Below are 27015 nucleotides of genomic sequence, written 5' to 3' on the forward strand. Positions count from 1 at the left end.
GCTTGAATTCCTGACCTGTGAGATCATGACCTGAGCCTAAGTCAGAGGTTCAGCTGACTGAGCCACCCGAGACACCCACTAGACAGTTAATGGTTTTAACTCTCCACAGGTGATTCTAATGACCACACCTGCTTAAGAACACCTGGGTTAGAGAAGCAACGTGATTATTAGGGAGAAAGTGGTGGTAAAGATGGATTGACACCTGAAAGATTCATTTTTGGTCTTTATAAATTTTCTGAAGTTTTGTATCCTTTTTCCTATGTGAGAGTTTGATTGTGGTTCAAGTAATAAGCACATTTCAGGGCCATCAAAGGCCTGGTCTCTGCAGCCTGATTTTTCTTTTAACACACATAACGTGAGGCCTGAATTACTGTCCAAGAGCCCCTTGATAAGCTGGAGAAAAAATGCTTTACTCATTTCATTGGTCTTATATTTATGTGAAAATAAATCATTCAATAATTCTGTTTTTTAATAAAATGCTTTTTCTTGTATTTGTAATTGATTTGCTTTGATTTACTTTCATTCATAAACAGTTCTCTGCCCTGTTTCCTCCACCTGGAGATTGATGAAAGGTTTTTGGCAGCCTCCATTAACCCCAGTGGGTGGGCTGATATGATAGTGGCGTGTACCTCTGGTGTGGTGACATACAGGATGTTGATGACAAGGCACTAGGGGCATTTTCTTTCCCCTCAGCCTAGCTTCAAGCCCCCTTGGCATTTGGCCCCAAACTGTGCTCACTCTTTGCCCCCGTACCCCTGCCAGACTGAACACTGCCTTTCCCCCGACATATGTCCCTTGCTTCCGGGCCTTTGATTATGCTATTTCTTCTTCTAGGAGCACCCTCCCCATCACATTCTTTTTTTCAAAATTTTACTCCTCTTGGAAGTTAATTCAAATGCTACTTTTTCACTCCTCTTCAGATACCTCTACTCAACCCTGATAATGGTCTCTGTCTCCCTTCTTTCTTTTTTTTTAATTTTTTTTAATGTTTGCTTATTTTTGAGAGAGAGACAGAGCATGAGCAGGGGAGAGGCAGAGAGAGAGGAGAGACAGAATCTGAAACAGGCTGCAGGCTCTGAGCTGTCAGCACAGAGCCCGACGCGGGGCTTGAACCCATGAATAGCGAGATCATGACCTGAGCCGAAGTCGGACGCTCAACCAACTGAGCCACCCGGGTGCCCCTGTCTCCCTTCTAAAACCATCTTCTGCCTTAGTAAAGCCTTCCCTGACATTGAGTTCCATTATGCCAAATCTGGACTACATGGTTTTTACATTCATTTTAGGCAACCAAAAGATGGGATGGGGTTAATTGAGAGGAAAAGTTTGGAACAGGGAATCCAAACACAGGTATAGCAAAATGCAAAGGGAATATAGAGGTTTTTTGCAGAAGAGACTTCAGAATGATCACGAAAGCTGAAGGAAAGGAAGCCCCTGGAAGGCAGTGCCCTTGTGGGGGCCCCTGAGCAGATGCACCTAGTGAGAGCACACCCAGCCATGAAAACTTGGACGTTGAGAAAGATATTGTGCATAACCTCCTCACGGCACAAGATGATTCTTACAAGCATTCTTGAATACCGCCAAGGAAGGGAGACCCTCAAAGATCTTTAGGGCATGAGGTGTAATAAAGGTACATGTTATCACTAACATGAGCCATGCAAATGCTAGTCACCTCTAGTTAGGGAGCTGCCTCATTCCTGTGTAGTGAATATAGGAAACACTAATAACTTGTTCCAACCGGGCTCCTCATGCTTCTTGTCTCAGTCATAACCTACTCCTCCCCGACAGATTGCAGAGCAAATCTCTTGTGTCTTTTATCTTCTCTCCTACTAGATTGTGGGCAAAACAGATGTGTCAATAAATGTTTGTGGAAATGAATCTTTATTACTAGAGTGTTATTTGCTTTTATCTGGATCCTAGAGCCATCTGAACATAAAAATGAATGGCTCAAAAGAATAGGACATTGATAAGTAACATGGCAGTGTCAGTATGCCACCACGCTTGTTCAGTGGCTTTGTTACTGCTCCTCATAATTTTCCTATAGGTAATGAGCTTATGGTTATGTCCCAGCTTTATTACCACCCAATTCTGTCATATTTGCAGAAGTTGTGTTAAGACTTGGTGTACCTGCATTCAGCACATCCATTTCTGCATGCTCATTTGAAATGGGCGATGACATGAAACCCAAAGAGGAAAGAGCACCTCATTTTGTAAAAAGTGCTTCATTTCAATAAGCATTTTAACTAACTGCAGAAATAGGGATAAAGAGTATATAAAAGAAAAAGAGAGGCAGCGGTTAATTTAAATTCCTTAATATTCTGTGTGGAGAAGAGGAGCACCTCCTCGCATCTGTCTTGGCATACCAAAATGTCCCTTCCATGTGTCACTCAGCTGTCTGGGAAATTGGTGGGGAGGCTGTTAGGGCCTGATGCAGGAGCCATGTATGTGTTCTATTGCTATATATCCCTGCATAGTCGTTTTAGAGCTTCTGGAAGAGCAGGAGAGGACAGTTTCTTCAGAGAAGGACCCTTGGCAAGGTACACATGTGAGTCAGAGCAGACCCTGGCCTTGATTCTGGCCCAAGGTGCACTCCTGTGCCAACATGTCCAGTTAGATCCTGTGTCGGAGGTTTTGGGCCAAGGAGGGTCCACGGTACAGGGGAGGGCTCTTGGAATGGAAGCTTATGGACCTGGCTGTTTAACAACACAAATATTTCAACATGTTAAAAACCGGTCTGGCCATAGCAGTGCAGACAGGCATTCCTGCTAAGAATGCTTCTGTGGCTGGCTAGAGAACATGAGAGGCCATACTCCTAAAGGACTGCCTGGGGACCCCTGAGACCATCTCACCTTTAGGAACTCTGTCGATGCAGCTGAAGTTCAGGTAATCCCTTTAGATCTGTTCCAAGGTCTTCCCTGTTGTTGCTGACCCTAATGTTCCATTGTGTGGAGCTCCTGTGTCAGCCTGCACACTGGCCCCCTGGCTTCCAGCTCACCAGGCATGTGCCCATGGGACCTGTGTGGCCACTGGTTGCAGCAACATGTCAGTACTTTTGTAGGGTAAGTCCTGGGCTGGTGTTGTAGGATATTCACATATGAAGGCACAGTTCAGATCTGCAGTCTAGAAAGGTCCCTTTTCAGGTTGGAAAAACTTAAGCACACATCAGAGTAATCCAAGAAGCCTGAGGAGGGTCCTGGAGCTGACGCGGGTATGTAAAAGGACGATTTTGTCATATTAACATTTGTGCTAAGTAATTTTTCTTTGGGGATGGGATTTTTCTCTTCCAGCACCTCAGTAACCTCTGCCAAAGTGGCTGTGAATGGTGTCCACTTGCATTATCAGCGGACCGGAGAGGGAGAGCATGCAGTCCTGCTGCTTCCTGGAATGTTGGGTCTGGAAGTTTTTTCATGGAATTTGCATGCTGTGTAGTCTAGGATGCATTCACAATAGTAGATGCCAAATGTTGATTATTAACTTTAGTGTTTTGCTGAAATGCTTTAAGAGTTTTATTTATTTGTGAGAGAGGGAGGGAGACGCAGAATCTGAAGCAGGCTCCAGGCTCTGAGCTGTCGGTGCAGAGCCCGACACGGGGTTTGAACCCATGAACCATGAGATCATGACCCGAACCAAAGCCAAACGCTCAACTGATGAGCCCCCCAGGCACCCCTTAAATGCTTTAATATTTGCTACAAATTTAAGTGACTCAGAAAAGAAAGGCAACCTTTTACTCTATGTAGTCTTTATTCTTTTAAATACCCGGGTTTTTTTCTCCTACAGACATACTGTGTAGTTGCCTACAACTTGGGAAGATGATAGGAGTCGAGGAAAGGGGTGTGGGAAGAAGGGATAGATGAAGCTAGAAGATGAGCTAGTGACCAACCATCCCAGTGTGCCTGGAATTGAGGGGTTCCAGGATACAAGACTTCCAGTGCTAAAACATGGATTGCCCTGTTGCAGTTGATTATATGCTCAATTAAAATAAGAGCTAAGAACAAGCTTAGTTTAAAGTCTTTTTGTGAATCAAAATTAAATTGGCATGAATGGAGCATGGTGAAGCCAACTGAATCTGTCTCATTTTCCAGATAAGTAATTTACATGTGGACAGTTTAGGGGGATAATTTCCAGCAATCCCAGGACATCTCAGATTTGGTTTTAAGGGCTTTAATATTGTTTTGACTTAGTTAAATAATCCCAATATATACTATTTCCTTATGATTTTTTTCTTCTAAAATAAAATGCTAAAATTTTCAATTACTTGATGGTTCCACTTGACTGAGCCTTAGCTGATTGTGGTACTATTGTAGCTATTGAAGCATCTTTGTCTAGATAGTATTTAGTATTTTTTTTTTCCTCCTAAGCTTCAAAGGAGGAGATTTACTCCATTGACTGGTGTAGGTCTAAAGGTATCTGTAAAGTAGTGAACAAGTTACCAGCTTAAATTTCCATTATTTCAGTATTGTGATCGTGATCCAGGTATAAAAAAACTTTTCATAACTTAATTTCTTTATGTAAAACGTTAACCTGATCCCCAAATTAAAAACAGTGAGATTCTCTCTTCCAGTCCTCTGTCACCTAGTACCCAGTACCCTTCCCCACAGGCAACCAGTATTGTGTTTCCTTCTCAGGTATCATATACTGGTAACTATTCCTTAAAATAATTTTTTAAAGGTTTTAGTGTTCTTTAGTATTTAGTATTTGGTATTCAGATGTATACCTGTGTGCCAGAAAGGAAGCGTCTCATCATTTCTGAAATTGGTCTTGAGATAAACTGTTCCCTTTTCCCACCTTCTCACCTCCTCCACCTCCTTCAGGGTGGTTCCCATGTGGAAGTCTCTTCAGCCCAGGGACCACAAGAGATGCTTCGTGTGTCAGAGCAGTAGACCTGCGCTTGAAATCCATTTATATTTTTGCCTTAGGTTTCCTGAATGATTTATTTACCTGATGTTGAGAAAGATAGATCTTTCCAGGAAGAATGGTAGTCCTATAATAATTAACATTATCCTGTAACAGAATCCTGTAACATCTTGAAAGACATTTTCTAATAGTAGCTTGTTTATCAAGCAAGATGTTCAGTATCCATGTGTGGCCTGAGCTACAAGTTCTTAGAAAGTAAGCAGACTTTAAAAATGAAATGCTGGGGTGCCTGGGTGGCTCAGTCGGTTAAGCGTCCGACTTCGGCTCAGGTCATGATCTCACGGCCCGTGAGTTCGAGCCCGACGGGGCTCTGTGCTGACAGCTCAGAGCCTGGAGCCTGCTTCGGATTCTGTGTCTCCCTCTCTCTCTGACCCTCCCCCGTTCATACTCTGTCTCTCTCTGTCTCAAAAATAAATAAACATTAAAAAAAATAAAATAAAAATAAAAATGAAATGCTGACTGGTCCCTAGACTGGGCTCCTTGAGAGTCTGGCCTTCTGGGCCACATGCAGTAGGTGTGTGCACACAGTGGCCGTGACCTCGCAGGTGGGCTGGGAATTGCCAGTCAGATCCACCACAGGCTCAAGAACATAGTTCTGCTGGTTAACGTTTGCTGGTGTTTTAATGAAATAATTAATTTGATTTCCTCCCTCCACATCCTGCCCTCCCCCTGATTTCAGTGTTTTCGTTGAGTTTTCTGGTATTTATTTATAACCAGAAAATAAAATCTTCAGGGCTGTTCACATTTGCTTAGTAAAAAACACCTGGGAATTTAGAATTCTCCTTTGAATAACTTGTACCAAATCTCATACATTTGTTGACAGATAATATTGGGATCTCTCTCATTTATAAGTCATTTTTTTTTAATGTTTATTTTTTTGAGAGAGAGAGAGAGAGAGCGTGCGCGCGCACAAGTGGGGGAGGGGCAGAGAGCGAGGAAGACACAGAATCTGAAGCAAGCTCTGAGCTGTCAGCACAGAACCTGATACAGGGCTCAAACCCACATATCGTGAGATCATGACCTGAGCTGAAGTTGGATGCTTAACTGCCTGAGCCACCCAGGTGCCCCTATAACAGCCAGTGTTTTAAAAGGAAAGAAAAAATAACCCAGAAACATATCATATCAATAAGTCAATTTCTATGCAATTTCATGAATTCCTTTTTTTTTTTTTTAAGGAAGATTAATTGAAAAAGTATCAAAAATGCTGAAATAATACAGGGCCAAATGTATTGGAGCCTCTGTCCTCAAAGTAGCCACTGGGAGGAGACAAAAGGCAGGTCTGAACTCTACCAGGAAAGGAAGTCAGCCTTCCAGTAAATGGATTTTATCATCACAAGACTATTTTGCTGACTGCATCCCACTGTCTAACTTTGAGTAGAAACTAGTTACTTTGTTTTAAGATTGTAGTTGTTTCTGCTTTTACTGTACTGTGTTTGAAATAATGAAATCCTTCACCTGAGGGTAACCAAGTGACTGTTTTTAGGAAGTGGAGAGACTGATTTTGGACCTCAGATTAAGAACCTCAATAAAAAGCTCTTCACAGTGGTTGCCTGGGATCCTCGAGGATATGGACATTCCAGACCCCCAGATCGAGATTTCCCATTGGACTTTTTTGAAAGGGATGCAAAAGATGCAGTTGATTTGATGAAGGTGGGTCTCTCAGGGAAGAGCCCAGAGGAGGGAGGATGACTGGGCCTGTCTTCATCTATTTTGTTTTTGTTTTTATTTCTACAAGGGTGATGCCATGTGATTCTTATAGAAAATTCAAGTTCAATCAAATAGGTGTGAATAAGGAAGTAGAAATATCCCACAATCCAACTAGAGATATCACTGTTATGACTTTGAGACTCCCTTTCCAGCCAATCTTCTGACACATATAAATACACAGGATTGTATTGATGGCATCATACTATATCTAATGTTTTTCCAACTTACTCTTAGAACAGTTTGTCGAGGAAATACTTTCATGTTAACAAATATAAATTTACATAAATATTATAATAGTCATATAGTAGTCCATTGTAGGGATGTACTGTCTTATTTAATATATCTCTAATGGTAGATAAATAACTTAATTTTTAAGTTCCTCTTTTTTTTTTGTGGTTATGAGCAGCAGGGCAGTGAACATTGTTTTGTCCATGGACGTTTTAGTTCCTTTATAAACACCGTTGGTGTGGACACCCTACACCTGTCTCCTGGTACACATGTGCAAAAGTTCCATACATATCTAGGGGATGATGCCGGGTTATAGAAGATGCAAATGTTCGTTGGACAAGATAGTGCCAAATTATTATCCATGCGACTTCTAGCAATTTATAGTCCCATCAGTATCTTGGACTGATATTTGTTAAATCTTTAATTTTCCGAGTCATTCTAGTTTTACCCCTAGGCAACATCTGTCAGATGTAATCTTTGTTCAGTTTCCTTGTCAAACACATTTTCAGAGCCTGGTTGATATAAGGACTAGCATAACCTCCTGTGACACCATTCTCCTCCAGCCTGTCTCCAGACACTTCTTGCCACAGTTGCCCTCAGTGGTTTTATCAGGTGCAGTGACTTCATTTCATCCAGTAAATATCAAGTTCCCCTGTCTAATCTACATTACTAGTCTCAAAGTCTTTGCTCAGGTGTGGGTGTGCATGCACATGTGATTTGTCATTTCTAAGGACAGCTGATCTCCACTGTTTCCAGAGATTTTATCCAAACAGAAGATGTTGTTCCCTCATAATTCAAAACAATACTGTGTACTTAGGTTTTTATGATACTTACATTTACACCAGAACTAAATGAGAAAAAAACATTTCTGTCATCAAATGCTGGCCTCTAGGACTTTAATTATCAAGTGATGCTCCAAACCCCACACTGTATTGATTTGGATGATTGTTAATGATCAGATTCTCTAGCAGAGAGGAGCAATCACCTGTGCTGTGCATTTCTCTGTATTTATCACAGACATTGAAGTTTCAGAAGGTGTCCTTGTTGGGGTGGAGCGATGGTGGTATTACAGCACTCATAGCAGCTGCAAGATATCCATCTTACATCAATAAGATGGTGATCTGGGGAGCCAATGCCTACGTGACTGAGGAAGATGAAACCATTTATCAGGGTAGGTTTCACAAGCGGGCGATGTCGTGACAAGTAACATCTTTGCCCTCCCCTTCTCATGTCTTACTATTACGTGTACTAACAAGGCCTATCTCATCTGCTTCCACTTCTCAGCTCTGCAGTAGGAAGAGTAACAAATTCTTGGAAGTAATATGGTTTAACCAGTCTGTGTTTTGAATTTTTTTTTTAAGGTTGTTTATTTTTGAGAGACAGAGTGTGAGCAGGGGAGGGCAGAGAGAAAGGGAGACACAGAATCCAAAGCAGGCTCCAGGCTCTGAGCTGTCAGCACAAAGGCCGACGTGGGGCTCGAACTCACAAACTGTGAGATCATGGCTAGAGCCGAAGTTGGACACTTAACCAACTGAGCCACCCAGGCACCCCTAACCAGTCTGTCTTTCAATGCTTTCTATTTCCAAAAGTAACACTTTCATGACTCCGGAAAAGGTTTTATAAAACTCAGTGTTCACATTTCCTGCACCTGATAGTGAACTTCAAGGAGGGAGGGGTTGATGTAAAGTCTCATTTAAAATAATGTGAGTGTAAAAACGCACATTGTATTCAAATATGAAACCTTATATTTTGATAAAGAAATTTTTTGCGATTCACATTTCATTAGGTTGTCCTTCAAGCTTATCTTTGAAGTTTTTAGAGGCAGAAGAACGGGGGCCAGCAAACCTGGCAGCCTGTGGGCCAAATCCTGCTTGGGATTGTCTCTCTCCATCTCTCTCTGACCTTCCCACATGCATGCTCTCTCTCAAAATAAATAAGTAAACTTAAAAAAATTTTTTTTGTAATTTTAAATAAATAAGTAAACATAAAAAGAAAGAAAATGTACACATGATGTAAGATCAATCACACCCCTCTTCTTGAAGCTTTCTCTGCCTTGAAGTTCTTGCCCCCATGTTCTCAGCTTGCCCTCCTATCTCTGCTTGTTCTGTGGCTTAGACACATCCCCACTCTGCTGGGCCCTGTGATGTTGGGCTCCTCCAGACGCCATCCTTAGCGCTCTCTCTGTTCCTCTTCTCTTTCTTACACTTGAGGAACTTCTCACATGCCTTGGCTTCACCAGACTCCCAAATTCCAGATATCCAGCTTCTTACCTGGTTGCCCCACGTGCATCTTATGTTTACTATGCCTAAAGTCTAGCTCATAATCTTTCCTCTACACCCCTTCTTCCTGCTACATTTCTCATTTTGGTAAGTGATGCTCAGAAATATGCTATTTCTTCCACAAAATAATTTGTGATAAGTGAATCAATAGTTATGATTTATTGAACGCCTACTGTGAGCTAACACTGACATAGCCCTGTATGACTTCAACCCAGGGCACAGAGAAGTGAAGAAACCTGTCCTGATGGTACAGACGTGTGGTGGCTGTTCCCCTCTGCAGTCTAGTGATCCAGCCCCGTGTTCTGCCTGCGCTCTGCCTTTGCTGTGCCTGGAATCCCTCCCAGCTTTTCCATTCCTCCTGCCAGGCCTCCATCTGTCCCCACTTAGATTGACCAGCACTTTCCAACCTGTCCTCTGTCTCAGCCTCCTTTCAGTGTGCTTTCCAGACTGCTTAGATAGGAGTTTGCTAAGATGTAAATCTCATTGTATCTTACTTTGAAGCCCTTCAAGGTCTCCCATAGCTTTCTAGGTAAGTAGAGTTCAAACTCCTCTGCTTTGCCTACAAAGTTTGAGGAAACCAGGACCCCGGGCCTTTCTGGGTCCATCTCCTGCCACTTTTGTCTCCTCTACCCCCACACACCCATCATTTTCTTCAGGTACCTGAAAACCCCTGAAGTTCCAGCAGTAGGGGGCACGGCTCGCTGTCTCTGCCAGTGTGCTGCTCCCATACTTGCTTGCTGGCTTGTGTTCTCACGGACTCAGATCCTGCAGTGCATCCTCCGGGAAGCCCCCCACCACTGCCACTCCCGCTCATTGACCCCACCCCCCCGTCCTCCTTCTTTTGGGACATTTATTCTATTCCACTCCTCTACAGAGGTCAGAGGTCGGTTACAACTCTCTAGACCATAAGGCCCTTGAGGGCAGAGGCCTTATCTCATTCAGGTTTGTATCTGCTGTGACTGGCACTCAACAGGCTTCAGATAATGCTTACCAGAATAATTCACTAATTAGTGGTGAGCGAATGAGTTTTATTCTGGTGCTTAGCACAAATTATATGCTCAGAAAGAGAAATGTATCAGTTTTGGGGGGAATACAAATCATATCTGTTTTGCATCAGCAAACAGTTTGGTTCAAATGGTTTTTTTAGGAACTAAAACATAATTGCTGCTTTTAAATTTTTTTTTTGGTGGAAATTATGCTTTGGGGAAAAACTGGCTTCCTCTTGGAAAAAAATTAACAGAAGTAAGTAAATATACAGAATATTTTTGAATGTTTGTTACATGCTGGGTACTGTTGCTAGCACATTCCATGTCTGACTTATTTACTCTTTATCTCGGAGTGTTGTTATAATTCTCATTTTTCGGATGAGGAAACTAGCACAGAGGTTAAGGAACTTGCTCAGGGTGACATGGCTAGCAGGTGCAAGTGCTGGCATTCAGACCCAGCCAGCTTGACTTCTGAGCCTGTGTGTTTAACCACAGTGTTTGATGTGAACATCTGGCTTGCCCCAGCTCAGCTGGATACCCCTGTCCCTCGATATTTCGGTAATATTTCCCATTAGAGTCTAAAGCCTTGCCCCAGATTTTACATGCTCATAGATGCCTCTTCACATGCCTGGTTGTACTGAGTTAACTCACTTTGAGAATCTCTCACTTTCCCAAGAGGAGGAATTTACATTTTAGCAAGAAAAACGTCTACACATTAAACATTAGCCAACTTGGTTCTTAAAAGATCTTGTCCTTCCTGGGACGCCTGGGTGGCGCAGTCGGTTAAGCGTCCGACTTCAGCCAGGTCACGATCTCGTGGTCCGTGAGTTCGAGCCCCGCGTCAGGCTCTGGGCTGATGGCTCGGAGCCTGGAGCCTGTTTCCGATTCTGTGTCTCCCTCTCTCTCGGCCCCTCCCCCGTTCATGCTCTGTCTCTCTCTGTCCCAAAAATAAATAAACGTTGAAAAAAAAAAAAAAAAAAGATCTTGTCCTTCCTGTCACAGAGGAATTTTTTTTATTTTATAAAAATATAATTTTATAAAATATATAACTTTAAACCATTACATTTAGATTATATATTAATAACATAGTAAAAATATAGTAATAATAAAGTACTAATAATATATCACATCTTCAAATTAAACATTAAATATTTAAATATATTTATATATCTTATAAATATGTAACATAAATATCATGAATAATATATACTATATACTAAAGTATATAATACATATTTAAATTTTATTCTGTAATTATATATTTAAATTTTTAATTCAAATTTATTTAATTGTATAATATTTGATACATATAATGCAATACATGTGACACTGTGAATTATAGACACCCATGAGCCCACCATGGAACATAAGACTGATCACTGTTTGTACCCTCACTGTATGCATGTGCTTCCTCCCCAGGCCTCCCCTACCTCTAGCCTGAGTCCTACAATCATCCTTATGCCTTTTTGAAAACACGCCTGTCACATATGTTTATATTCCTAAACAGTATATAATTTAATTCTATTTGGTTTTGAGCTGTACAAAGTGACTTTATACTGTATACATCATCTTCTGTGACTCACTTTTTTTCAGTGAACATTGAATTTCTAAGATTCATTCATGATATTTCTGTATTATATTCCATTGGGCAAATGTATTTTATTTTTCCTCTCTTTTATCAATAAACTGTAGGTCTGTTTTCACTGTTGCCGTGAACATTCTTATACATGTCTCCTGGGGCATCTGGGCAACAGTGTCTCTCTAGGGGTATATGCCCAAATGTGAAATTTGCTAAACATTGTGGTATGCAAATACACCATGTGACAGGTGACCAATTATTTTCCAACTAAATAAATTTGTGTTTCCACCACGAGTGTATAAGATTCCTTAACTTGTATCCTCAACGAAAACTTGAAATCATCAGACTTCTTAATCTTTCACCAAATGGGCAAGAAATGGTATCTTACTGGGGGACTTAATTTTCCTTTTCCTATTACTAGTAAGATTGAGAATCTTTTTTTATGTACTTATACATCATTGGGGTTTCTTTTTCTGTATTGTACCTATTCATGTCTTTTCATTTCTTTTTGTTTTAAAACTTTTATGTAATATTTGATAAATATAAAACCTTGTGTTTAACAGGGATACCTTATGAAGTCTAGCAACAAAGCAAACACCCAAGGACTCTCCACCCACTCAAGACTAGAACACTTCAGTGTTATTATGACGTTATTGATTTGCAGGGTTTTTGTTGTTTAATAATATGATGACTATCCCCTTGTGGTTAGTAATTGTGTCAGTCATGGTACACAGCTTGTTGCTTGTCCTTTTGCTTTCTCTATAGACAGAACTAAATTTAATGTAAGAAAATGTTACAGTGTTTTATTTTCTCACTTGGAAAGTTTTGTTGGTTTTTGCATTTACAAACACATTCCTCAGTTTCTTTACTCACCTTTCCTTCTTTCGTCTCAGATATTCCCTCTAGGATCACTTCTCTTTCTCCTCAAGTTATTTTTTACGGGTTCTTTTCTTTTTTTTTTTTTAAAGTTTATTTATTTATTTTGAGAGAGAAAGCGTGAGCAGGAGGGGCAGAGAGAGAGATAGGGAGAGAGAGAATCCCAATCAGGCTCCATGCAGTGAGCACAGAGCCAGATGCAGGGCTGGAATCTCACCAACCGTGAGATCATGACCTGAGCTGAAATCAAGAGTCAGACACTTGACCGACTGAACCGCCCAGATGCTCCTGGAAGTTCTTTAAGGGGAGATCTGTTAAGAGTCAACTCAGTTTTTATTTCACTCTCATTCTTGAAAGATTGTTTGGCTAAGTACAGAAATATAAATGGGAAATTCTTTTCTCCACTGCACACTGTCTGCATTCCTTAACCACTGCTGTGAACTTTTGCCAGCGAGCTTTCCTCCCTTTGGAGAGATGTGTCTTACCTCTGGCTGCTTTTCAGGTTTTTGCTTTCTCTTTGATTTACTGCTATTTTGCTCTTCTCTGTCTAGATGCAAATTCCTTTTTATTTATCCAGTTTGGGTTACACTTGAGTTTTGTCTGTGGACTTTTCTCTGATCAGTTCTGAAAACCTTTCTCAGCGGTTTCCTTCTTCCCATATTTCTTCTTCTCCATTCTCCTCCTCCTCCTCTCCTTCGGGGACTGATTGGACTTTGTGGGCCTTGCTTTCATTCTGCTCTGTCTCTTGTTCATCTTCTTGTCTCTCTGTGTGGTGGTCTGCATCATATGTTAAGCTTTCTCTTCCAGTGTTCTAGCTTTTTCATTAGCTTTATAAAGATTCTGGTCGTTTTGTGATCTTTGATTAGGAGTGAAATTTGCTTACTCTCAATCTGAAAACCCACAAAAAAGACCGTGAACACAAATTGATACTGTTTTCCTTCAGAGAGGATTTACATTTGCTATTCTTGGGAGCCTGGGAGCCATGGGATAATCACAGCCTGGGGCCATTTTCATCTCAGTTTAATCTAGGAATCTCAGGTTCAGCTCTACCCACTGCCCCCAGCTAGTAGTTACATTTCCCCCAAAAGCAACGCTGCCTTTTGAGTAGTCTTACCACCCTTTGCTCTGTTTTCTGGTTCTCTTCCATCTTACACACACACACCCTAGTTTGCATTAATCGCTGCAACTCCAGCAATGCAACAAATCATATGTTTTATGAAAGGTCTAGTCCTTCCACTGCAAGGGCACCTCGCAGAGGGTGCTGTCTACAATAGTGCCCAAAGTAGAAATATCTACAGGGGATTTTTTTACTGACCATCTTCATGACGTCTTACTGGCTCCTCTCTCCTTTCCTCTCTTCCAACTCTTTTTCTTCTTCCCAGATCTCCCCACCCTCTTAATTTCCAGACTTCTCTGCACCCCTCTGTGAAGTCTTTTTACTCCTGTGCAGAGCAGGTCAGCTCTCCTCAGCTTTCATATGCACCTCTGGGCTTACCTATGCAGATTTGAACCAATCTGGCAGTCTGTCATCCTTAGAAGGCAGCTGTAGTTGTAAATAGCAGTTTTTCCTTCACTCTGTTATTTCTGTTCCCTGAGTACACACTGGGTGCCTGCCAGGGGTCTGGCACTGTCCAGAGCACTGTGGAGGGGTTATTGTGCAATATGAGTTCATATCATTAGTAATGTGTTGTCTTTGAGGTATATTGTGTACCAGAAGCACTGTGTTAAAAGCTGTCCATAAGCCATATGTAATATGCTCAGAAAAATTAGAATTATCAGTGTGTTTAAAGAAATATGGACACAACTGGGCTAAGTAATTGAATTTGTTCATGCATTTTATAAGTGGTTTTTAGCTATTATTTCCTAAGAGTGAATCATCTGTACTTGTTTCAAGTTCATAGTTAGCCTTTTACAGTCATATTTCTTCAGTAACAGAAACTAGAATGAATAATTTGTATGTTTTTCAGTGTACCTGAATGCAATTCAGAAAATATCTTCTCTCTTTTTTTAAATTATTTTTAAATGTTTATTTATTTTTGAGACAATGTGAGAGACAGAGTGCAAGCAGTGGAGGGGCCGACAAAGGGAGGCACAGAATCTGAAGCAGGCTCCAGGCTCTGAGCTGTCAGCCCAGAGCCTGACACGGGGCTCAAACTCACAAACTGTGAGATCATGACCTGAGCCGAAGTCAGATGCTTAACCGACTGAGCCACCCAGGCGCCCGTAGAAGATACCTTCTCTTTAATAAATCATGTCAGTTTTACTCAGATAACCCTAATTGCAGGAATATCTTCTTATATCTTATACTTTTAACAGAAAGCATTAAATGCAGATCTAATTTCACTTAGTAAAAATTTATGTTGTGCCTCTTTTGTGCCAGGCTCTGGCCGAGGCTCTGGGCATAAGTGGGAGGCAAAACAAAGCCAAGTCCCTTATCCTGGAGCTTTCATCTTCCTGGGGAGACAGGCACTCAGCCATGGACACAAAATGCTACAAAGCACTGAAAGATGCAAAACAGAGTAGATGGAGGGGAGGGTGCTCTAAGAGGATGGTCGGGGAAGGCCTCACTGCCCTGGACAAAGTGAGGAGTAAGCCAGGTGGAAGGCTGGAGAAACATTTCAGGCAGACAGAAGAGCAAGCAGGATGACTCTGGGGTGGACTATGTTTGCAATATTTAAAGATGAGCCTTAACATTAGACTAGACTTATTCTTGTCACTACTTCTGTTTTTCAGGTATCAGAGATGTTTCTAAATGGAGTGAGAGAACAAGAAAACCTCTAGAAACCTTATATGGGTATGACTACTTTAGCAAAACCTGTGAGAAGTGGGTGGATGGCATAAAACAATTTAAACATCTTTCAGATGGTAAGTTGTGTGAACTGTTTTAGCTGTTCCTTTGCTGATCAGAGAGGCTGCTTGAGTTCCTCCCCTGGTGTTCTAGAATTCCCTGCTGATTAGCACATTCACCCACTGTTTTCATGCTGATGTGTGAACAGAGGATGCTAGTGACTGTACACAGTACAAGCCCTTGTATAATACATCTGCCTTAAACTGTACTAAATATATAGTTGTATCAAGGTTCACATAGTTAAGTCTTTAATAGAAGACTGTTCCTTTCTCCTTCTAATCCTTGTGTGTATGATGACAAAATAATTCTCTAGAAGCCTCAGATAGTGTATATGTTCTAATTCTGGAATGGATAATCAGAAAACAAGCCACCACACAGAGCGTATTTTTTTCTTTTTCACGTGTTACCCGCTACATACTCTGTTACTAAGACAAAAAAGAAAGAAGGACCTTTTTGTCATGACCTTCAGCCCCAGCGAGCATGAGGAAGAGTGTTCAGTTCACTTCCCACCTTCAGAACTTAGTTAAATGACTATAGCTCCCTGTCTTTATCTGAAAATTTAACACGATTTCCAATAACAGTAAGAATTGATCTCTTTAAGAAAATTCTGAGTTAAAGTCTGTTTTTAAGTAGCTATTTACATTTATACTCTCTCACTCTTCTATTTTAACTGTAAAAGAATAGAGGGTAGCTAAGATCTAATCTGGGAGCACAATTCAGTTACAGAATGGCTGCAGTTGAAGGGCCAGTTTGATCTATTAGGTAATCATTTCCAGAGTGAGTCACCTATCAAAACTTTCACAATGAAAAGGGCATTTGAAAATGTTACTTTTTTGGTTTAAGTTCAAAACAGTAAATATATCCTGTTCAAATGAAGTACCCACCCATAGAAATAGGTCTTGGAAATGTGTTTCCCTTAGCTCTTAAAAATGCCGTAAAAGATGTCTAAGACATCCATTAAAGAAGGCAAACTTTTGAAATGTAAACTTTTTTGCTTTCCTGACAAGAGAGCTGAAGGGGTAGGAAGATTCGAAGGTAGAAGCAGAATTAAATCAGCAGTTCAAAACTATGCCCTGTGTTTGTTAAAATTTAAACCTTCCACTCTGCGAAAAACACCATCAAGAGAATGAAAAGACAAGCCACAGACCTGGAGAAAACATTTGCAAAAGACACATGTGATCAAGCACTGTTATCCAAATGTGCCAAGAACTCTTACAACCGAACAATAAGAAAACAAACAACCTGATTAAAAAGATGAGCCAAATAACGGGATCCCACTGCTCACCTATTAGAATGGCCAGAACAGGATGTTGAGGGCAGTGAAAATACTCTGTGACACCATAACGATGGATGCATGTCGTTATGCATTTGTTCAGACCCACAGAATGTACAACAGGAGTGGCCCCTAATGTAAACTCTGGACTCTATGGTGGGGGATGTTGATAGTAGGGGAAGCTGTGCATGTGGGGGGGGGGCAGGGGGACAAGGGAAATCCCTGTACCTTCCACTCAATTTCGCTGTAAACCTAAAATTAAAAAAAATTAAATATAGTTTTTAAAAAAATGAAAGAGAAGGGAGGGGAAATGCCAGAATATAGAGGAGCTAGCAGTATGTAAATGATCTTATAGCAAGACTGTTAACAAACCACGTATCTCCCTTCCACACTCACTAATTTGACAGGAGCCCTTTTCTTCCTACTTGTATCCTCATGTTTATGGACGCTCAGTTTAGCAGAGGAGTTAACTGCACAGATTTGGAGTCAGACGGTGGCCTTGCCACTTGGCTTGCTGTTAGAATGAATTGGGCAGATTCATTCATTTGAGCTTCTCTCAAAGCTGCAGTTTCCTATCTGGGAACTGGAGATACTAACAACTACCTCATAAGGTTGTTGTGAGGATCCAACCAGGTTCTGTACGTTCAGCTTTGGTGCAGTACCAAATACAGAGTAAGTGCTTAATAAAAGGTTATTATTACTATCGTTAGAAAAGTGCTTGGTTTACAAATAATTGTACATACTAAATGAGTTAAAACACGTGACGAAGTGTTCCATGGGCATCAAACCACTTGAACAGTTTCTGACACATAGTGCTCAGTAATAAGTGATTATACTATTGGTGGGTGTGTGTCATTTCAGGGGTAGGAGAGGGAAGCTTCTGAGACCTAGGGAAATACTTCCCTGGCCAACCCACCACCTTCTCATTTAGCAGGCAGTGACCCCCAAGTGAGGGGGAGGGACAGGCCAGGTGCCTGGACAGCTTTCTCAGAGCCCCAGCACTTTCTTCTCAACGCAGGCAGAGGCAGGGAGGAGGAAGGAGAGGAAGGAGCTCGCTTTATGGAGTACCTGCTGGGTGCCTAGAACCTTCAATATGACATCTCTTTTTAGCCTCATGGTTAACCCCAGAGAACTGTAACTATCCCTGTTTGACCAAGGAGGAGGCTAAAACTCATAACTAAGGAACCACCAAGATTTCACAGGCAGGAAACAGCAGGACAGGACCAGAACCAGGTTGTTCCACATTCACCTTAGAAATGTTGTTACAAATGGGGGTGAGGACCTCATAATCTCCGAAGTATGTCAGTCAGGAATGTCATGGAAGCAGGAGGGATGAAGAGAAGCTGGTTTGCCATGTGTAAATTTTAACCTCACAGTAAGGTATGTAAGCTTTAAGGGCTAGCTGGAAGTCCAAGAACCATTTAAGACATTATTTCAAGGGAAAAGCTTTCACATGCCAAGCATCTACCATCACTTTGCAAATTGGGGACTGCTCTATATAATATAAAGAATTGTGGGGTTTTTTGTTTATTTTTCCTATTTTACATGAATTATGACTATAAATCAAGTGAACTTCTTGTTTACTAATAGAGCTTCCAAAGCAGAGGGGAAAAAAATAGAGAAACAGGAAGACACCTCAGACCCCATCTTTTTTTTTTTTTTTTTAATGTTTATTTTTTTTTGAGAGAGAGAAACAGAGTGGGAGCAGGAGAGGGAGACACAGAAACCAAAGCAGGCTCCAGGCTCTGAGCTCTCAGCACAGAGCCCGATGTGGGGCTCAAACCCACGAACAGTGAAATCATGACCTGAGCTGAAATCTGAGGCTTAACTGACTGGGCCATCCAGGGCCCCCACCTCAGACCCCATCTAAGGCAAACCACCTCTTCTACAGACAGGGACACTGAGGTCCAGAGAGAGGCATGATTTGTCTCAGTTCTCTGCTTTTCTGACTCACCTCCTGGGATGGTCCCGTTGAAGCAGATTATCCTTGCTATTTGTCTTTCAGGGAATATCTGTCGGCACTTGCTGCCCCTGGTTCAGTGCCCCACCTTAATCGTGCATGGGGAGAAGGATCCTCTGGTCCCACGTTTCCATGCCGACTTCATACACAAACATGTGAGAGGGTCACGGTAAGTCCAGTCTCTGCTTCAGCGCTCTGCCTTACCGCCTTAGGAAATGCGTGGAAGAAGCCTTGTAAGGAAAGGAAGCATGAAGATTGGGGTTTTTTAAGGTATTACCCGCCCCCTCATTTTGCCCATGTCAATAAATAGTACTGCTCTATTTAGGGTTCCAGGGAAACATGGCGCACACGGAGCCCTGATTTGTGGGTAACCAGTACCCGGAGGGAAAGAAATTCTTGGGTGGATTATTTTAATGTTGCCGCAAAGGCATATCTGCTAATAGGTAGTAAGCCCTGTAACACTGCAGACAGTTTAGATTTATAGCAATCATTGTTAATTAAAACACTTTTATATATTTGGGAATTTTCAGGTTAGTTTATTATTATAAAGGTACTATCGACCCTAGGGAAACTATATTAATTCCAGAGATGCTGTCATTACTCTGGACATCTTTGGAATTCTTTTGGAATTGGCTTTAGTAATGAGAAAATCCTCCCTCCCTTCCTCTTTGCCTCCCTCCCTCTTTGCCTCCCTCCTCTTCTTTCCCTCCATGAGCCTTGTTTTTTTTTTTTTTTTAATTTATTTATTTTTGAGAGAGAGACAGCATGAGCAGGGGAGGGGCAGAGACAGAGAAGGAGACACAGAATCTGAACAGGCTCCAGGCTCTGAGCTGTCAGCACAGAGCTGAACACGGGGCTCGAACTCAGGAATGGGGAGATCATGACCTGAACTGAAGTCAGACACCCAACCAACTGAGCCACCCAGGCTCCCCATCCATGAGCCGATTTCTGATGTCTACTGTGGACCAGCACTGCTTGGCATGGTCCTTGCTGCCCCTGCCCTGTGTGCACACAGCAGCCCATCAGGGAAAGCAGACTCAGAAACAGTTCTACAACTTCTTTTTTTAATTATTAATTTTTTTTGAATTCCAGGATAGTTAAATATTAGTTTCAGATGTACTGATTTAACAGTGCTAAATATTAGTTACAGGTGTACAATATTGTGATTCAACAATTCTACACATTACTCAGTGCTCATTATGACAAGTGTACTCTTAATCCCGTTCACCTATTTCACCCATTCCCTACCCACCTCCCCTCTGGGAACCATCAGTCTGTTCTCTGTACTTAAGAGTCTGTTTCTTGATTTGTCTCTCTGTCTCTCTTTTTCCACTACTCGTTTCTTAAACATCACATATGACTGAAACCATATGGTATTTGTTTTTCTCTGACTGGCTTATTTCACTTGGCATTATACTCTCTAGATCCATCTTGCAAATGACAAGATTTTGTTCTTTGTACAACTGAACAATACTCCATTGTGTGTATATACCACCTCTTCTTTATCCGTTCACCAGTCGATGGACTCGTGGGTTGCTTCTATAATTTGGCTACTGTAAATAATGCTACTATAAACATATAATGCATGTATCTCTTTGAATGAGTGTTTTTGTATTCTTTGGGATAAATACGCAGTAGTGTGATTACTAGGGTGGGGTAGTTCCATTTTTAACTTTTTGAGGAAACTCCATACTGTTTTCCAGAGTAGCTGTATCAGTTTGCATTTCCACCAACAGAACAAGAGAACTCCCCTTTCTCTACATCCTCGCCAACACCTGTTGTTTCTTGAGTTGTTGATTTTAGCCACTCTGACAGGTGTGAAGTGATATTTCCCTGTAATTTTTTGATTTGCATTTCCCTGATGGTGAGTGATGCATCTTTGCATGTCTGTTGGCCATCTGGATATCTTCTTTGGAGAAATGTCTGTTCATGTCTTCTGCCTTATTTTTTAATTGGATTATTTGTTTTTTGGATGCTGAGTTTATAAGTTCTTTACATATTTTGGATACTAACCCTTTATCAGATATATCACTTGCAAATGTCTTCTCTCATTCAGTAGATTGTCTTTTTGTTTTGTTGATCATTTCCTTTGCTGTGCAGAAGCTTTTTAATTTTTTTTTTTAACATTTATTATTATTGAGAGGCAGAGAGACACAGAGTGTGAGCAGGGGAGAGGTAGAGAGAGGGGGAGACACAGAATACGAAGTAGGTTCCAGGTTCTGAGCTGTCAGCACAGAGCTCGACGTGGGGCTCGAACTCATAATCTGTGAGATCATGACCTGAGCCGAAGTCAGTCGCCCAACCAACGGAGCCACCCAGGTGCCCCTGTGCAGAAGCTTTTTATCTAGATGTAGTCCCAATAGTTTATTTTTGCTTTTGTTCCCTTGCCTCAGGAGACATATTAGTAAGAAGTTGCTATGTCCATGTCAGAGAAATTACTGTCTGTGTTTTCTGCTAGGATTTTATAGTTTTAGGCCTCACATTTAGGTCCTTATGCATTTTGAATTTATCTTTGTGTGTGGTGTAAGCCATCCACTACTTTTTTTTTTTTTTAATGTTTATTTATTTTTGAAAGAGGGAACGTGGGGTAGGGGCAGAGGGAGGGGAACATAGGATCTGAAGTGGGCTCTGCCCTGACAGCAGAGAGCCCAATGTGGGGCTTGAACTCACAAACTGCAAGACCATGACCTGAGCCGAAGTCAGACGCTCAGATGGCTGAGCCACCCAGGCGCAACAGCCATCCACTGCTTCTTAATCATATTATTCCATGATACATTTCAACAAACAGATTTCTTAAAGAATATTTAAATGTAGGGGACATGCTTCTTATTCTATAATAACATATAATTATTATAAAACTGTATAATTTTTATATCCATATAGCATGAAATATTTTAAAGGGCATTTTACATACAATATCTAATAACTCTTCATAACAAACTTATGAAAGAATATTGTCCCCATTTACAGATGAGAAAAATCAAGGCTAAGAGATGTTAGGCAATCTTCTAAGGTTGCATAGCTAGTAAATGACAAATCCTAGATTTTTTCCCCCTCCTAATATAGCACTTTTCCCCCACAGCACAGCTGCCTCTCATAAACATACTCTTATTTTAATATGATGGTAAGATGCCTGGATTATATACTTGCTGACCTGGTTAATTATCTTCTAGCTTCAGAAATGACAGGTTTTGCACACTGATGCTCATGGTAAATGCAGTGTGTTCCCTCAGAAAACCAGGTTCAATAAAAGTCAGTCTGCAGGAAAGTTTAATTTAGGAATTCTCTTCTAAACCCATCTCCTAGCAACAGAATACATCAATATGGGAAAAATTTTTTCCCTTCCCGTTCAGATGTTAATTATTTCAGTGGACTATTTTGTGAAAGATCATTTTTTTTAGAGCAGTATTCTTTGGAACAAGTGAGTTGAAGGTGAAGTGTTATTGGCAATGATTGTCTTCAACTGGTTTGCATTTTATACCTCTTACCTTTGTCTGCTAAAAGACCACTTTATGTTGGACATGAATATGAACCCACCTGGAACACAGGTGGTTTATTTTGGACCCCACAAAAGGAAAATGGGTTCTAGAGTCCTTTGAGATTCAGCCATTTGACAACAGGGAAGCAGGTTAGAGTGGCAGGTTCCCAGTGAACTTAATATTTCATTATCTTGCTAGGTACATTTATAATTAAATTTAAGGATACAGTCTATCCCTTCAGAGATTATATCAACAGGTATTACATATGAAACAAATGCCTTTCTCTCAGAAGGAGGCCAAATGGGGGGTGCTGGGTGGCTCAGTAGGTTAAGGGTCTGACTTCAGCTCAGGTAATGATCTCACAGTTTGTGAGTTCGAGCTCCGCATTGGGCTCTCTGCTGTCAGCAAAGAGCCTGCTTCAGATCCTCTGTCCCCCCCTCTCTCTCTCTGCTTCACCCCCAACCCTGCTCTCTTTCTCTCTCTCTCTCTGAAACATAAATAAACATTTAAAAAAAAAAAAAAGGAGGCCAAAGGAAGGGCAGGGTTGTTCAGCAGGCCTGCTTCCTATGTCAATTTGTCTCTCTTTTTGTGTATGTGTATGTGAAGAACAATGGTAGACTCTCTTGGAAGCGAAAAGGCCTTAAAGATCATTCGGGTTCAGTGGTTTTAAAATTTGTTTTTAGCTGAACCGTTCCTCCTAATAAACTCTGGTGCAGGAGTCCAAGATACAAAACATAAATAACAGCTATTCTGATAATAGCAGTGATGGGGAGCAGACCTGTCCCTTTGATTCTTCTTGTTCTGCCTCAGCCCCTGTGCATTCCCTGCTCATCCAGCCCTCCCTCCTAGACTGAAAAGCCCTGATGTGGCTCACCACCTCCCTGGCTAGCTAGCTTCTTCTTGGGCATCACCCTAAGGTCAGCCCTGGCTCGCTTTCAGAGGATTTGTGTTGAGCAGAGGTTGGCGTCCATCAGACCCTTTGGGGTTGCAGTGGATGGGCCCCAGGAGGCAGTGGGGCTGAGCCAGCTCAGAAGATGATGTGACTACACAGCTGAGTAAGCTACATGTGTGCTTACAGTGTATACTGGTCAGCTGGGGCCGCTGTAACAAGTATCACACTGGGCGGCGTAAACAGTAGAAATCTATTCCGTCAGAGTTCTGGAGCCTGGAAATCTGAGATCAGGGTATCAGCAGGGTTGATTTCTTCTTATGCTTCTTTCCTTGGCTTATAGATAGTTCTTCTCCCTGTATCCTTACATGGTCTTCCCTCTGTGTATGTGCCTTCATCTCCTCTTATAAGGATACCAGTCACATCGGATTGGGGCCCACTCATATGATCTCATTAATCGCCTCTTTAAAGACCTTCTATCCAAATAAGTCACACTTTGAGGTCGTGGGGGTTAGGACTTCAGCATATGGATTCATAGAGGATGCAGTTCAGGGCATAATCCTATGTTTCTGTGGAGGTGCTCCGATCTTGGGAATGAGAGGACCAGCGGAGACGAGGGTCTGGGTTTCAGACCCAGCTGCAGATGACCAGCACCTTGCCTGGAATCCCCTTCCAGCCCTCAGCCCCTTCTGTGGCCTGGCCAAGTGTGCTCATCCCTCAGGTAGCAACTCAGATGTATCCTCCTCCAATTACTTATCTTTTTGGGATCACCTGGTCCTTTTTAACTGCTGTTAGCATGTAAATTTAATATTCCTCCTGCTGAGCATGTCAGCACCAGTCCCAGGATGTGGTCTAGTGCATTTTAAAGTGCTTAGTACACTTTGAAAGAAAGAGAACATGAGAGGCACACAAGGGCCATTGACTGGTGACTCAGTCCCAAAAAGTGTGGTGCAGAGTCCCAACTGCATGTTCTGAGACCAGGGCCAGAGAGCCAGGTCAGGTGGGAAAGAATGATGGGTAAAGTGTGCAAAGAGCTGGGGTTCAATGTCAACGAAAGGGGAGAGGTGGAAAATGGAGTCTTTCCTGGAAAGCAGAACTGGTGTGTTGGAGTCCTGGAACCCTTCATAGCAGTGGTTACATGCCCTGGCAGGGAAGGAGATGGACCCAGGTCTGAGTGCTGGCTCTGTCACTAAGTGTGTGCCCTTCAGCAGTGTGCATCTGTTTCTATACCTCTGTTTCCCTGTGTGTAAGATGGTGATGATACCTGTCATTTGTTTGTACATTTAAGATTTAATAGGAGCTCAGTATGCAGTAGCTGCCACTTCTGTGGGTGGAATGCTGCTGTGGGTTCAGGTGATCAGGGGCCCAAGGAGACAGCTGGGGTGTGGCTTGTGAGTAGGTCAGTGGCAAGCTGCCCTCGACCCAATTTTCAGCACCAGTGTCAGTACAGGTGTGTAGGTGTATTAGCGTTCTCCAGAGAAACAGAACCAATAGGATACACATAACACACACACACAGGGGCTCCTGGGTGGTTCAGTTGGTTGGGTGTCTGACTTCAGCTCAGCTCATGATCTCACAGTCCATGAGTTCGGGCCCCGTGTCAGGCTCTGTGCTGACAGCTCAGAGCCACGAGCCTGCTTTGGGTTCTGTGTCTCCCCCTCTCTCTCTCTGCCCCTCCCCTGCTCATGCTCTGTCTCTCTCTCTCTCAAAAATAAATAAACACATTTAAAAAAATTTAAAAGAAAATAACACACACACAGGTTGATTTACTATATGGAATAGGAATTGGCTCGTGAAATTATGGAAGCTGAGAAGATCTTCAGTGGGCAAGCTGGAACATCTAGCAAACTGGAGACCTGAGAGAGCCAATGGTGTGGTTCCAGTGTGACGAAGGCCTGAGAACCAGAAAGAGTCAGTGTTTCAGTTTGAGTCCAAAAGCAAGAAAAAGTTGATGTCTCAGTTTGAAGGCAGTCAGGCAGGAAGCATTTCCTCTTATCTGGGGGAGGACCAGCCTTTTTCTTCTATTCAGACCTTCAACTGATTGGATGTGGCCCACCTATATCAGGGAGGACAATCTACTTCACTGAATTCTAATGATTTAAATGTTAATCTCATCCAAAAACACCCTCACAGAAACACCCGGAACAATGTTTGATCAAATATCTGGGCATCCATGGCTCAGTCAAGTTTACACATAAAACCAACCACCACAGTGGGGAGGGCAAAGGTACAGGCATTCTCCACAGAGGTCTTGGCCTGTGGTAGGTTCACTGGAGGATGTGCCAGCAGGCTGGCAGTGAGGGTACACGTGATTAGGTTGTCTAGGCAGTGGGCCAGGTTCTGTCCTCTGACTCATGGAAGGGAAGAAGAGAGGAAGGGACTTCTCTCTGTAGCTTCCTGGGCTCTTCAAGTCTGGCCATCAGAGGTCAGATGGCCCCAGACCTCCAGTGCAGGCCAGGAGGAGATGCACATGAGCGGGGGTGAGATGAATTGACCTAGGTGACAGAAATTCATGCTGAGGACAAAGGTTTGTTTTTAGCTCTGTGGTAAAGTGAGCCAGGTTACTGAGAGTAGGTGGACAGTAAGCAGGGATGGCTGCCTTGGCTTCCACTTCTAGGCCAACCCCAATTTGTGACAGGGGAGGGGAGATGTGCCCTCCCCTCTAACTGCCCCGGATGACTTTCTCTCTAGCTCTCCCCATCCCTTCCTCCTGCAGGTGCTCCCTCTAGTGCCTCATCTCTAACTGCTTGCTGCTGTGGTTGAATGGAAAGCAATCAGCTCAAGATCCCACTTAGGGTCAGGTTACAAGATTAACTCCAAACAGGATTAGGCTCATCCTTACGAAGCTGAATCCTTTGCATTGTAGCGAGAGTGGGGTCTCATCCTTTCTAGACAAGACTTGCCATGACATGTTGTAAAATCTCTCCAACTGGAGTGGATTGTGTTAGCCAAATGTAAATAAATTATGCTCCCAAATCAGAGCATTTCATTAATATGCCATACATAATTAGAACCTTTGTAAGGACTTTTGCACATTGTAAAGTACAATTCAATAAGAATAAGAAAATAATAGCAAACATTTATTGGTCACTGTGTGCCCAGAGATCCCATACTATGAGCCTCATATGCATTTTGTCATCAGAATAATCCTATGGGGGTAGATGCTGTTACTCATCCCCCTTTTCCAGATGAGGAATTGTGGTTTCAGGAGATGAAGTAACTTGCTAGTATAGATCCCATGTTGATTAGACTGGACATGTCCTGACCCCATACTGCCCATGCCTTTAACCCTGTGGTATCACCTCCAATAACATGCAGCTGTGACCCAAAGAAAGCTCTCAGTCCAGTCAGAAGGCCCCTACTTGGCCCTTGTAATCCCCCAGGTTTGGCAAGGCTTGTGTCTCCACACACGAGTTACAAGCATCCATCTGGTAGACCCCGATAGCCCAGAGGGGTCTGTTCCTAGCTGTGGCATTACTAGAAAAACAGCCTCTGAGGAAGTTTTGTTTCTTTCTAATGCTTGAGACAAGGTTGCATTTGAGAGAAGAAACAAGGTTGCATTTGAGAGAAGAAACTTCTCAGCAAGACCTCTACTTGCGCCTTTCCCAAACATCTACTTGGGCCTGGCCGCCCTCCGGCTGAGAGGAGCAGGCTGGGAGGCCATGCTCTACACCCCTGCTTTACCGGCTTGAAGGGAATTATGGCCCATCCATTATCACCCTTTTCTTAGATGGGCTCTCTAAAAGGAACAGAGAGGGGCGCCTGGGTGGCGCAGTCGGTTAAGCGTCCGACTTCAGCCAGGTCACGATCTCGCGGTCCGTGAGTTCGAGCCCCGCGTCAGGCTCTGGGCTCATGGCTCAGAGCCTGGAGCCTGTTTCCGATTCTGTGTCTCCCTCTCTCTCTGCCCCTCGCCCGTTCATGCTCTGTCTCTCTCTGTCCCAAAAATAAATAAACGTTGAAAAAAAAAATTAAAAAAAAAAAATAAAAAAAATAAATAAAA

The 27015-nt window shown here is 42.3% G+C and overlaps 1 protein-coding gene across 1 annotated transcript in view; it reads left to right on the top strand.

The window, feature by feature from the left end:
* The window catches only part of BPHL (biphenyl hydrolase like), a 31800-nt gene that overhangs the window by 1721 nt on the left and 3064 nt on the right, over window positions 1–27015 (top strand). Inside the window, exons 2-6 of the mRNA XM_047102909.1 lie at window positions 3285–3388; window positions 6395–6561; window positions 7864–8017; window positions 15300–15431; window positions 18693–18816. Of these exons, the coding sequence (XP_046958865.1) occupies window positions 3285–3388; window positions 6395–6561; window positions 7864–8017; window positions 15300–15431; window positions 18693–18816 (681 nt within the window). The remainder of the gene's footprint in view (window positions 1–3284; window positions 3389–6394; window positions 6562–7863; window positions 8018–15299; window positions 15432–18692; window positions 18817–27015) is intronic.

The sequence above is a fragment of the Lynx rufus genome, unplaced genomic scaffold (assembly GCF_022079265.1).
Source record: "Lynx rufus isolate CCGP_SWC_20201006 ecotype Redwood Valley unplaced genomic scaffold, mLynRuf1.p SCAF_6, whole genome shotgun sequence".
NCBI lineage: Eukaryota > Metazoa > Chordata > Mammalia > Carnivora > Felidae > Lynx > Lynx rufus.